General features: G+C 35.0%; 1 protein-coding gene across 1 annotated transcript; it reads left to right on the top strand.

Moving 5' to 3' along the window:
• Positions 1 to 932: 932 nt before the first annotated feature.
• Positions 933 to 8,994, top strand: LOC149413995 (NADH dehydrogenase [ubiquinone] 1 alpha subcomplex assembly factor 2). Its single transcript, XM_089643753.1, has 3 exons — positions 933 to 1,161; positions 2,570 to 2,717; positions 6,642 to 8,994. Exons 1-3 carry the CDS (start codon positions 1,071 to 1,073, stop codon positions 6,841 to 6,843), a joined length of 441 nt encoding a protein of 146 aa, XP_089499879.1. The 5' UTR covers positions 933 to 1,070; the 3' UTR covers positions 6,844 to 8,994.
• The last annotated feature ends 3,312 nt before the right edge of the window (positions 8,995 to 12,306 follow it).

Consider the following 12,306-nt stretch of genomic DNA (forward strand, 5'->3'; position numbering starts at 1 on the left):
AGATCACCTCAGGGGCGCTTCACAATTGATGCAGGTATTACAAAAAATGTAAATATTTAAAAATAAAGTGAAATTAAGTTAATTAAAATGAACAGGTGACACGAAGATAGAAGATGGAGACTCTGCAGCAAGAATCCTAGGTGGTGAAGAAACTGGACCAGCTGCTGCAGCGAAAGAGTGCACCGCGTCCACCAACAGTGCCAGCACGAGGTTCGTCATCCGTCCAGGTATGTGTCTGCTGCTAATTAAGCGCTGACACAATATCCTCACATAGATAACAAACCTTGGTAGCACTGCTGTTACGTTCGGCGAGTCCAACATTCATCTCCTTGTAATCCTGTTCCTGGTGATTATGTTAGTTAGTGGTGCATTATGCCCGCAATAAAAAGCGACGGTCGGGATAATAAATTACCCTTGGCTTAGAGAAACACTTGCTAGGGCCTTCAGAGTTTCCGAGAATTCCGTTGAAAACATTTGGCGTACCTACAGTTACCGATCCTCGTCCCAAGTTCAAGTTCAGCGATTTTCGAATATTTTTTAGCAAAATTTTCGATTATTAACTTTTTACACTGCACTCTAATAACATTAATATAAAGTTCTGATTACTGGTTGTTAAGTTTATTTAAAATGTTGATTGATTGATTTTAAAAATAATTTCAAATGGATGTTGAGAACCTAAATTGCCTTTAGTTAAGAACTTAACCTATTAACTTAGTTTTTGTTTCATAACTTTTGATGACTTTATATCAATTTAAACGGTGTGTTGAATTGTTATTTTGATGAGTCATTCGGTCACCAGAATATTATTAAATAATTTATAAAATAATATTTCGATTAAACTATAATGTTTGAAAGTAAGAACCTAAAAAGAAAAAACAACTCCCTCACAATCTTGAGGTTTGTGGTTGCGCCATTACTAATTTTGACGTTTATAGGTTATCTTTGTCGACTTTGGCTCTGCGTCAAAACACATCGGAAAAACAGAAATGCATTATATAAACAAGACATAAACACAAATTGCGCATTTAACTGACGGCATCTGCGTTTTGAATTAGTTAATTTGAGTTAAAATGGCGAAAAGAACACCTTACCTCTTGCGGAATGTCTGGAACAACTTTCGTGATTCGTTCAAGCCGAGACAGACCAAAGGAAATCTAATAGGTAGGTCTTCTAGTGGTTTTATTTATGTATTTATCCAATGTTTGTCACTGTGATTCCTGTAGGGGCAGGCAGAGAGGACTGAACGCTCGCGAACTCATTATTTTAAACATTTGTTATTATTTATTTGCGAGACTAGCGGTTCACAGTGGAGTGCTGGCACCTACCCTGATGTATGGTAGTGAGGCATGGAACTGGCAGAGGAAGGATGAAATGAGATTCTTGAGGCGGATGTGTGCTAAAACCATGATGAAAATGTGGAGAACCAGTAAAAAATCAAAGCTGAAGAAACCGTGGCAAATTTTTGTAACTTTATAACTGCCGCACTTTTAATAGCATCAGGTTATGGAAATTACACTTTGCTTCAACTTAATTACTACAAGAAACAACTATTTACGCCGGGATAGTGGTAAAAGATGCATTATAATCACATTTTTATTCAAAGTTCGAAATTTACCTATTTCGGACATTTTTGTATGGAGTGACACTTACGGTAGTTTCGTTTCAATCTAAACAATAGATAAATAATAATTTTAGATAATTCTGTACCTATCTAAAATTTATATTCATAATTTAAGACGTAATTGGAAAATTGGATATAATTGGACTTTCTCTCAGGAATGGTATATTTAATTTAAGGGTATGACAGCTTATAAGGGTAAGTTTTTAGTTTAGACCTGAATTATGTTGGACTTGTTATGGATCTTAGTTCCGGAGGGAGTTTATTCCATGCCTTCGGCCCAGATACTCCGAAAGCGCGATCACCAAACTTAGTATTTGTCTTGCGCTTAGGTTCTATCAGTCTGCCTACAGCTGATGATGTTGCTGATCTAAGAGTTGACTGTTTAAGAGCAGAGTGTTTTCCGGGACACATAGTTCAGAGATGTAGGGTGGGGCCATTACATTGATGGATTTAAACACCATCCAGCACAGTTTGTACTGGATTCTTTCAGGGCACTTGAGCCAGTGAAGGTTACTGAAATGTGCAAATATTTAGTAACCCCGGCCGGTTATGAGCCGTGCTGCTGCATTAAACACTGATTGAAGTTTGTCAGTTTGATATTTTGGAAGGCTGGCATAAATGCTATTACAGTAATCGAGACGTGAGACTACGTAAGTTGATAAGTAGTTTTGTTGCTTCTCTAGGAAGGTTACAATGAACGTGATGCTGCATTAGAATATGCATACATTATTATTTATTTATATTCTGTACAGGCAGAATCTTTCCCTCCCCACTAATTATTAATTATCTGTGATGCCTATGATAGTCTCATTGGCTTCAGACACTTGGGAGCACTTTTGGGAGATTTCTATAGCATCCCTATAGCTTGTTATCTCATTGGTAGTAAGTTGCTCAATATAATTCCATATATGCAGTAGGTTATTAATCAGTTGTCCCTATTGCCTGCAGGTGAGGATCACCTGGGCACCAAGTACTTTGAGATCCCTCCCAACCCGGCGATCGGCAAACGGAGAGCCCAGCGCTGGTTCCTGGCGAAATCCGGGGACTTCATGCAAGACCTGCCTGCCGAGTGGGAGGCCTGGCTGCGGTATCGAAGGTACCACGCTGCTCACGATGCCTCCTTATTCCTCGTTCATTAACCCTTACTGTGTCAGCTAAAATTCCACAAAGCGCCGGCTGACACTATATGATGTTTTTATAAATTGAACCGTCTTACTGGATAATCTGTTTATTTTTTTATGAAATCCGTATATATCTATCCTATATTGTTTTTCCAGGATAACTACTTATATATAATGAAGAAATACGTCAATACATGCTGTATACATCAAATGCAATAACTGCAAATAAAATTATGCGGATAATTCATACCTCCTGAAATGCTATAAGTTGTTTGTACCAAACAACTATTGCCATTGGCGGCACCACGATCTGATATGCATACCACATGGCAGAACAGACAGAATATTCCTTTTCATTTCCCCTCAACAATCCCTTCCCTTAACTTCACTTGCCCCACACCCCCCCTTAACTTACCATACACTTTCTCTTTACTTTCTCTCCATATCTCATCCACTTCCCTTGCCTCTGTACTTTCTCATCAGTTCCCTTCACTTACCCTACACTCAACTTTCACTTTCTCTCCATATCTCATCCACTTCCCTTGCCTCTCAACTTTCCCACAGTTCCCTACACTTCCCATTCTCTTATATACACTATACACTCCACCTTCACTTACCCTCCACACCACTTCACTTACCCTTCAAGTCTCTTCAAACCCCCCTCAACACTAATAATAATAATTGTAACCTTCCACCCATATCTGATTACAGATAATAATAGTAACCTTCCACCCATATCTGATTACAGATAATAATTGTAACCTTCCACCCATATCTGATTACAGATAATAATAGTAACCTTCCACCCATATCTGATTACAGATAATAATTGTAACCTTCCACCCATATTTGATTACAGATAATAATAGTAACCTTCCACCCATATCTGATTACAGATAATAATTGTAACCTTCCACCCATATTTGATTACAGATAATAATAGTAACCTTCCACCCATATCTGATTACAGATAATAATAGTAACCTTCCACCCATATCTGATTACAGATAATAATTGTAACCTTCCACCCATATTTGATTACAGATAATAATAGTAACCTTCCACCCATATCTGATTACAGATAATAATAGTAACCTTCCACCCATATCTGATTACAGATAATAATAGTAACCTTCCACCCATATCTGATTACAGATAATAATAGTAACCTTCCACCCATATCTGATTACAGATAATAATAGTAACCTTCCACCCATATCTGATTACAGATAATAATTGTAACCTTCCACCCATATCTGATTACAGATAATAATAGTAACCTTCCACCCATATCTGATTACAGATAATAATTGTAACCTTTTTAATTTTTTTTTTTTTTTTTAATTTATTCACATTTAAACCCGCTAAACTACTTATGTAGTTTGTCAGCAGGGACATAGAGACAACATTTATACATTCATAAGATACAATTTGAACGGTACATAATTACATAAATTGGTTACATTGCAGAAAAGTTTAAATAGCAGCATAAAAGCCTTATATAATAAGCAAGTAAAAATAAATGTATGAACAAATTAGTATTATCAACATAAAACATAAAAGCCTTATAAAATAAGCAAGTAAAAATAAATGTATGAACAAATTAGTATTATCAACATAAAACATAAAAGCCTTATAAAATAAGCAAGTAAAAATAAATGTATGAACAAATTAGTATTATCAACAAGTACATCAATAGTTTCATAAATAGAGGTAGGTAGTCAGGTATTACAACATAATTGTTTTTAAGAATATGAATTCCATTTCAGGGGCATCAGTATAGATCATTATTATCCAATAACCATTTCCGTAGATTATATTTAACATTAGCAGTATACATGTTATTATTTTTAATTGTCATTGGTAATAAGTTAAACATTTTGGGTACTATATAGTTTAAAGTTCTTTCACCATATTTATTAGTACATTTCGGAACTACCAGTCCTTCATTTTGAGTGAATCTTGTGTTATGTTTATGGCAAACTCTTTCCCTATACAATGAATCAGACAATATAACATGTTGACTTACAATATTATAAAACAATAATCCTCTGACAGGTAAAATATTCAGAGACTTGTATATTAATTTAATGTTACTTCTGTGTTGATTGTCATATTTATGGATTAACAATTTTATAATGGAGTTTTGTAATGTTTGTATATAGCTTATATTAGTTTTACAAGAATGTCCCCAAGAAGTAATTCCATAACGTATAGTGGATTCAGCCAGAGATAAGTAGATTAACTTTAAAGTACTCATAGGCACGAAATATTTTATTTTATAAATCCTACCCACAATAGCTCGTAGACGTTTACAAACATTAGCAATTTGTACATCCCATTTCATGTAGCAGTCAATAGTAACACCCAAATATACATAACTTTTGACAAAATCAATGGTTTCACATGAACAGGGCTGTGCAACATTTTTATGTATGCAGTCAAATGTGTGTGTATATAATGAAGGAATTACATTACATCTGGCGTGTGGAGATCTGATGTGCATAATTTTAGTTTTTTTGGCGTTTATAAAGAGGCCTGCATCATGCGACCATTTCAGTAGGGCAATAAAATCATGTTGCATAAGGTTCATTGCAGTAACCAGATCTTCGTGCGATATTACGAGCGCCGTATCGTCTGCATATACAAAATGTTTAACAAATGAAAACAATTTTCTCATAATTGAGACATAAATAATATAAAGGGTTGGCCCTAGAATTGCCCCTGTGCAACACCTGTTGAGATATATTTTCTTTTGCTAAATTTTTTAAGAATTTTTACTCTTATTTGTCGATCAGTTAGTAAATTTTTTAATAAAACTAGCAGCTTTCCTCTAATTCCTATTGCCTCCAGTGTTTCTAATAGTTTATTTGTATCAATGGTATCAAATGCCTTAGAGTTATCTATGAATAAAACCAAAACTTGTTTTTTTAGATTTAATTCATAATTTATGTGATTTGAAAATTCCTGAAGCAGCATTTCCGTACTTTTTTTCTTTTGAAATCCATATTGGTTGGGATCCAACAAAGAGAAAGATTCTAGATATTTATTAAGTTTTATGGAAATGTATTTTTCAAGTATTTTTTCTAGGGCTGGCAATATGCTTATTGGCCTATAATTTTGAATATCTGTATGTTTGCCCCCTTTGTAAATTGGCCTAATGATGCTACTTTTTAGTTCATCTGGTATTACTGCTTGCGATAAAATTAAATTGATAAAGTGTGTTATAACAGGCCCTAAAATATTAATATGTGTCTTAATGTCAAACATTCGAATGTTGTCAATCCCTGGTGACTTTGAATTGTTTAATTTGCTAACAATAATATTGATTTCTTGGCAGGTAGCTCTGGGTAGGTACATACTATGTTGCACTTCATTCGGTCTGACGGTCGATGCTAAATAATCACATTTATGTATCATAGAGCTAACACTATTTGTAAAATATTCAACAAACTTATCTGCTACGGTTTCTTCCACCCATATTTGATTACAGATAATAATAGTAACCTTCCACCCATATCTGATTACAGATAATAATAGTAACCTTCCACCCATATCTGATTACAGATAATAATAGTAACCTTCCACCCATATCTGATTACAGATAATAATAGTAACCTTCCACCCATATCTGATTACAGATAATAATAGTAACCTTCCACCCATATCTGATTACAGATAATAATTGTAACCTTCCACCCATATTTGATTACAGATAATAATAGTAACCTCCACCCATATCTGATTACAGATAATAATAGTAACCTTCCACCCATATCTGATTACAGATAATAATAGTAACCTTCCACCCATATCTGATTACAGATAATAATAGTAACCTTCCACCCATATCTGATTACAGATAATAATAGTAACCTTCCACCCATATCTGATTACAGAACCGAGCCCCCTGGCCAGGAAGAACTAGAAAAGAACCGCGCCATCATGGAGATGAAACGAATCAACGGAGCGAAGGTGGAGGCCCAAGCCCTGAACGCGCGCATCGAGCGAGGGGAAGCGTCGGTCGCCGACCAGAAGGGACGCTACTCGTACCCCAAGTACGGAGACGAATACACTCACTCGGGCAAACCCAAGGAATAGAATACACCCGACATTTTACAACCGATCGGTATTTAGAAACAAAGAGAGATTTGTCTTATTTGCCGTTATCATGCGACCAACAGACCATAAACATAATCTAATAAAAAAATACCAATTTCGCTTGTGAGTCTGTCTGTTTGGTTCGATGAATTCCGATTTGCTTTGAATTTAAGTGCTTATCGGGAGAATTTAGACAACCGATAAACTACAATTTAAAAGAAAATCATTTTAATTGTCTTTTTCAAAGTTTGAACCCTTCCTAATAAACGTATTTTAACCGCTCAAGCCTTTGGCATATTGACCATTATATTTCTTGAAGACGCTGTCAGAAGATCGCGGAATTCAAGTGTATTTCCGCTTTGCAATAAAATCCAATTAAACGGAATATTTCTGAACTTTTAACTAAAAACTGTTTTTGAAAGATGATGAAATTCGCCATCAAATTTTACTGTCAAAAATAAATGTATAATTTACGAAATATTAAAATTTTGAATGCAAACATAAAAAAGTTCAAAAAATGACTCACCTTACGTTTTTTCATCTAAATGTTAACTAAAACTAAAATTACGTAGAACGAAAAAAACACATTTTGTACTTGATAAATGTATACTATCACCTCACTTTTTAGTCGTTTCAAATAAAAAATAATTAATTATAAGCAATAATTAGTCTCCTGTAATATCAATACAAATTGAAAATATCTCTCGAGTAAAAATAAATGCTGCCAACGGGAATTGAACCCGCAACTTCTGATGTTTTAAATTTGTATTGATATTTCAGGCGACTAATTATTGCTTATAATTATTTGTTATCCTTTGTGCTATAGTTATCTTGGTGTACTAAATGAAAAGTCTCATTTTACTCAGTTGGAGCGTTTATTTAAGATTGGACAATAGCAATCACTTCACAAATATAACGTGTTTATTTTATGGGATAAATACGAGTAAACACTATATTATTTAGCGTGGAATGCAGGTGATGTCTAGGTCAAGGTTTCTAGCGCGATAGTAGTTGACTGAAGACTGAAAACTCGCTGCGTCGGGCCTATTTATACAGCTAGGCCGGCGGTTGTAGTAGCTGTGTGAGATCGCTGGTAAACTACGGGCACTAGCTGGAACTAGATTCTTCTAGAAGTTTCTGCAGCGTTGGATTATGCCTAGACCCTTTGTCTAGACACTTCTGGCGTTCTTTCTGAAACATACTAGTAGTGTCATCGCTACAGTGCTATGCATAAAACCTTGTCTTATAAACATTAGTTTAACATTAAGGCGATGCACTACGTCGTGTAATATTTTAAATCGAGCCGCTATCAATAAAACACCTTACGTAGATGGCGATAAGGCTTAAATTCCCGCTTAACACCATCCACCTGTTTTGATTTATGCAAGAAAAAAACATGGCAAAAAAGTGCCTTTTATTTTATTTTGTGGATGTTCAGGCACAAATATTCAAATGTTTTTCGATCATTTTATAAATAACTTAATTTGCCACATTATACAATAAAACTATAACCGAAAATTGGTTTGTAAGTAAGAGATTTTGAACTTTAAAGCAGTTTTCATTACAGGCCTTTACATTATTTTTTTCTGGGCTTATAAAAAGACTTATCTAAAAAATACTTGATTATTTCAAAGGCCAAGATGTATTCTACTCGCAGTATTTAATTAAAGCATCTGAAACATTTCTAGGTGACCAAATTTTTAAACCAAAAACACATGATTTTAAATTACTACGTAGTGCATCGCCTTAAAAAATAATAAAAAAAATCACAAAGTGTCATAAATCTTTCTCAAATTGCGTTGGGAACCTTCGCATTTCATAGAGAATTCTTCTGCTATTAACTTCTAGATTTGTATATAAAGTTTAGTGTTTTATCTTTCTAACACAGTCTTTATCATATTTCTCACCATGACAGTAAGGCAACAATTTCTCTACCGTACGAGTTTACAATTTGACTACATCAATGGTTGTTTATCAGTTGTGTTAAATTTAAAACATGTTTATTAGTAAATCCCTCTTTTATTGTAAACAGGGCGACCGGGGGTAAAGTGCTAACCCCGGACACCCTGTATAATATTGTATATTACAATAATGTTATTGAATTGTTTAGAGTTAGATAAGTTTGTGTTAATAAATTATTTTTAAATTGTTTATGTTGTCATTATTATTTATTGATATATGCAAGGTGTCCGGTAACTAGTGGTATAACTTTTTTGATTTAATTTTTTTTTTTTGCTAGTAAATCGAGAAAAAATTTGAAATTATTTAGGTTATTTGAAAAAATCGCATCTCAAAATGTTTTTTTAATGCTTTACTTTGCCTAAAAAAAGGAAGAAAAAAAACTAAATCAAATATCTTTTTCTAAGTGATGGAGATTCATCAGATCCCCGCTTGTACCACTAGTTTCTGGACGCAGTGTATAATATAGTTCTTTTTACCCTGAGTTTTCTGAGGCGTTTGTGCGGTGATACCGTTTATGTCCATTTTACAAATGTGGGGACCTGGATACAATGCACGACTGATGTTAGCGTAACGGGTAAGATTAAGAAAGGAATGCTTAGTTTTTTTTGGACATCTGTAGTGGATGAACGTAAAGAGGAGTGTACGTAGAGTATGTGAAGCGAAAGTGAATGACGAGAGAAGTCAGGGACTCCCACTGACGTCAGAAGAAGTAGACTTCTCCTAACATAGAGTTCAGCACAAATTTCTTAAGTACGTACATTTTAAGCTCAGAATTCCTATTGATTACATTAATTATGTCAGTTTGATGAATCAATTGCATCTAATAACACTGTTTGACAGGAGAATTATTCATTAACAATTTGATTGATAGTCCTGCCATCCTTGCCACTGTTAAACTCCATGTGCCGACTAGGAATACAAGACAAAATATAACATTCCTCTGCAATACATACACGACCAACTATCAGACACACTCACTGACCAATAGGATGCATGATCTGGGCAACAAGTATGGGGGTGCTATTGATTTATTTATTGACTCCATTTATAGAATTAAGCATAATCTACACCAACATTTTGTTGAATCCTACAAATTAGAGTAGCGTTGGTAAATTAGTTTTAATGATTTGTCTTATATGTAGTGTTGTTGTAATTTCTTTTTTACTTTATGTTACTCTTACGTTTTACTAATATTGCTTCATATTTAGTTTTTTTTATTTGTCTTCCGACAACCTCATGCATTTTTCCGTCTTATGGGCTTTAAGAGGAATCTACAAGCCAAAAATGTGTACCTATATTCAAATTCAAAAAACATTTATTACACAAAAATTCAGAGTACAAAGGGTATAGCGGTTACATCATATTTCTTCCAGCCAACCCAACAAATACACATTACATTACATAACCCAACAATTACATGTTAACAAATATATGTAAATAAAATTAAAAAAAACAGAGGTATTTAATTTATGTAAGGTATTCATTTAAATTTGAAGTGTTGTGACATTTGTTTAAAAGAAATGTTTTTAGTGATGATTTAAATTTAAGTGTGTCGGTTATTTGTTTGATGCTCCGTGGAAGGTTGTTAAATACTTTAATGGCCATGTAGTGTGGTCCTTTTCGAAATATAGTTTTGTTTGCTTTTGTGATTAATAAGTTTTCTGTGAACCTTGTAGCGTGTTTATGTGTTGAGTTTTTTTGTGGAAACTTTTCTGGAGATGATCGAACTAACAGACATAACTCCAATATATATATGTCCGTCACTGTCAGAAGTTTGAGATTTTTAAAAATTGGTCTACAAGAATCCTGGTGATCAGAGTTTGTAATTTTTCCTACGCATCTCTTTTGGATGGTAATTACATCTTTGGCGTTTACTGAGTGTAACCGACGTTGTTGGCCACATTATTTATTTTTATCAAAATATGTTTTACATTTATAAAATGTGCCTACTCCACGCCACTGGCGAAATCCTCACTCCCCGCCACTGTTCATTTTGTCCCCGTTTCGGCCAAAGCCGCCTGAAAACTCTGACTCCGAAAAGCATCGGTACCGCATCGCGCACCTACCTCTGCCGAGCGGAACGATGTTCAAATTTTCCTATGTACAATTTACTAAAAAATAACAATTTATTAAATGTTGCAAATGCCTATATTTTACTTGTACATCTCCTCGGCGGTAGTTAAATAAACACTATTTGCTATGTGCTACCACTGAGGAGATATTTAAAATGCTGTTTTTTAACATGTTTATGTAACCATTTTTGCACAATTATTTTTACCTTTTTTGCCTCTACAAAAATCCAGGAACCTCGTAGCATAGTGAATCTTTTCTCTTTCTGAGCGCTATGTCACGGGGAACCTGAGAAAAATACTAACTTAACCATTTTTACAAATTTGATCGCTTCAAGATCATTTTTACACTTTTATTTACAAACTTTTCTTATTTTCTGTCGTATCTTGGCAAACTAAAAATCTAGTTGTCAAGGTACACATTCTTATAACTGCTATGTAATTAAACTATGTAATTGTTATTCAGGCGAGCTTGCAAAATCTTTGCAAACTCCCAAATTTAAGCGTCTGCCTTCGGCTATACCACCGGCAAAATGAATATGCGACATTTTGCGGGGGCATATAAACGCATTTCTGGCGCGGATAGAATCCCCACCACTTTTTGGCTGACAGCACAATGTCGGCTGCGAGTCAAGCTTATTGCATATAAGCGGCAACACAAAAAATAAAATCAGTTCATCTTTACCACCAAAACAAGCATTTTATTATCAACAAGTGACTCTTGCCCACCAACTGCCTCACCTCGCCGAGTCTTCTGCTCCATAACCTTCTGGTGTTACCTCTTCAAGACCAGCCGGCCCTCCTCTGGAAAACCGCCAACGCCAGAAGCGAGCAGAGACGACAGCACTCCCAGTGCCCAACAATCACCGAGCACTAGGTGCGGGAGGCAGATTGTTCATAAATTTGCACCACAATCATCATCATCGGTCGTAAAGGAGTATTTTCGGTTGAAGAAACGGTTTGGAACCGGCGCCCAAATCTATAGTCTTGTGCGGACTCCCGTCCAGTACACTGAGTTTTCCACTAATGCGGAAGTACTCCAAGGGATACAAAAAAAATAAATTATTTGGCCGACATTGCCTTATATAATACCTATGCATTACATAAAAATATGTCTAATGTGCACAGGTTGACATATAGTGACTATAGGATAGGTATTGCTGAAAGTATATTAGAGAATATTACGCTACCACTGTACAAGAGGCGAGGAGGGGCATCTGAAGGAGCATGTCCTTTACGATTACAGACTGTACAATGGGCACATTTCCTTAGACAAATTCCTCCAAATCCTGTTAAACAAAACCCGTCCAGGTTTTGTAAAATGTGTTCATTACTGAAAAAGAAAAGTGAATCACGATGGGAATGTGAGAAATGCTTGGTGGTTCTCCACATGTCAGAATGTTTCAAAAAATACCATAACCTTTCAAAACTG

The sequence above is a fragment of the Hesperophylax consimilis genome, chromosome 20 (genome assembly GCF_061612785.1).
Source record: "Hesperophylax consimilis isolate HC1 chromosome 20, BYU_Hcon_1.0, whole genome shotgun sequence".
NCBI lineage: Eukaryota > Metazoa > Arthropoda > Insecta > Trichoptera > Limnephilidae > Hesperophylax > Hesperophylax consimilis.

Excerpts from the sequence above, each read along its gene's own strand:
- LOC149413995 (XM_089643753.1), top strand. The coding sequence starts at position 1,071 with ATGGCGAAAAGAACACCTTACCTCTTGCGGAATGTCTGGAACAACTTT. Across the intron at positions 1,162-2,569 it reads GACCAAAGGAAATCTAATAG|GTGAGGATCACCTGGGCACC; the intron begins GTAGGTCTTCTA and ends TATTGCCTGCAG. Across the intron at positions 2,718-6,641 it reads GCCTGGCTGCGGTATCGAAG|AACCGAGCCCCCTGGCCAGG; the intron begins GTACCACGCTGC and ends ATCTGATTACAG.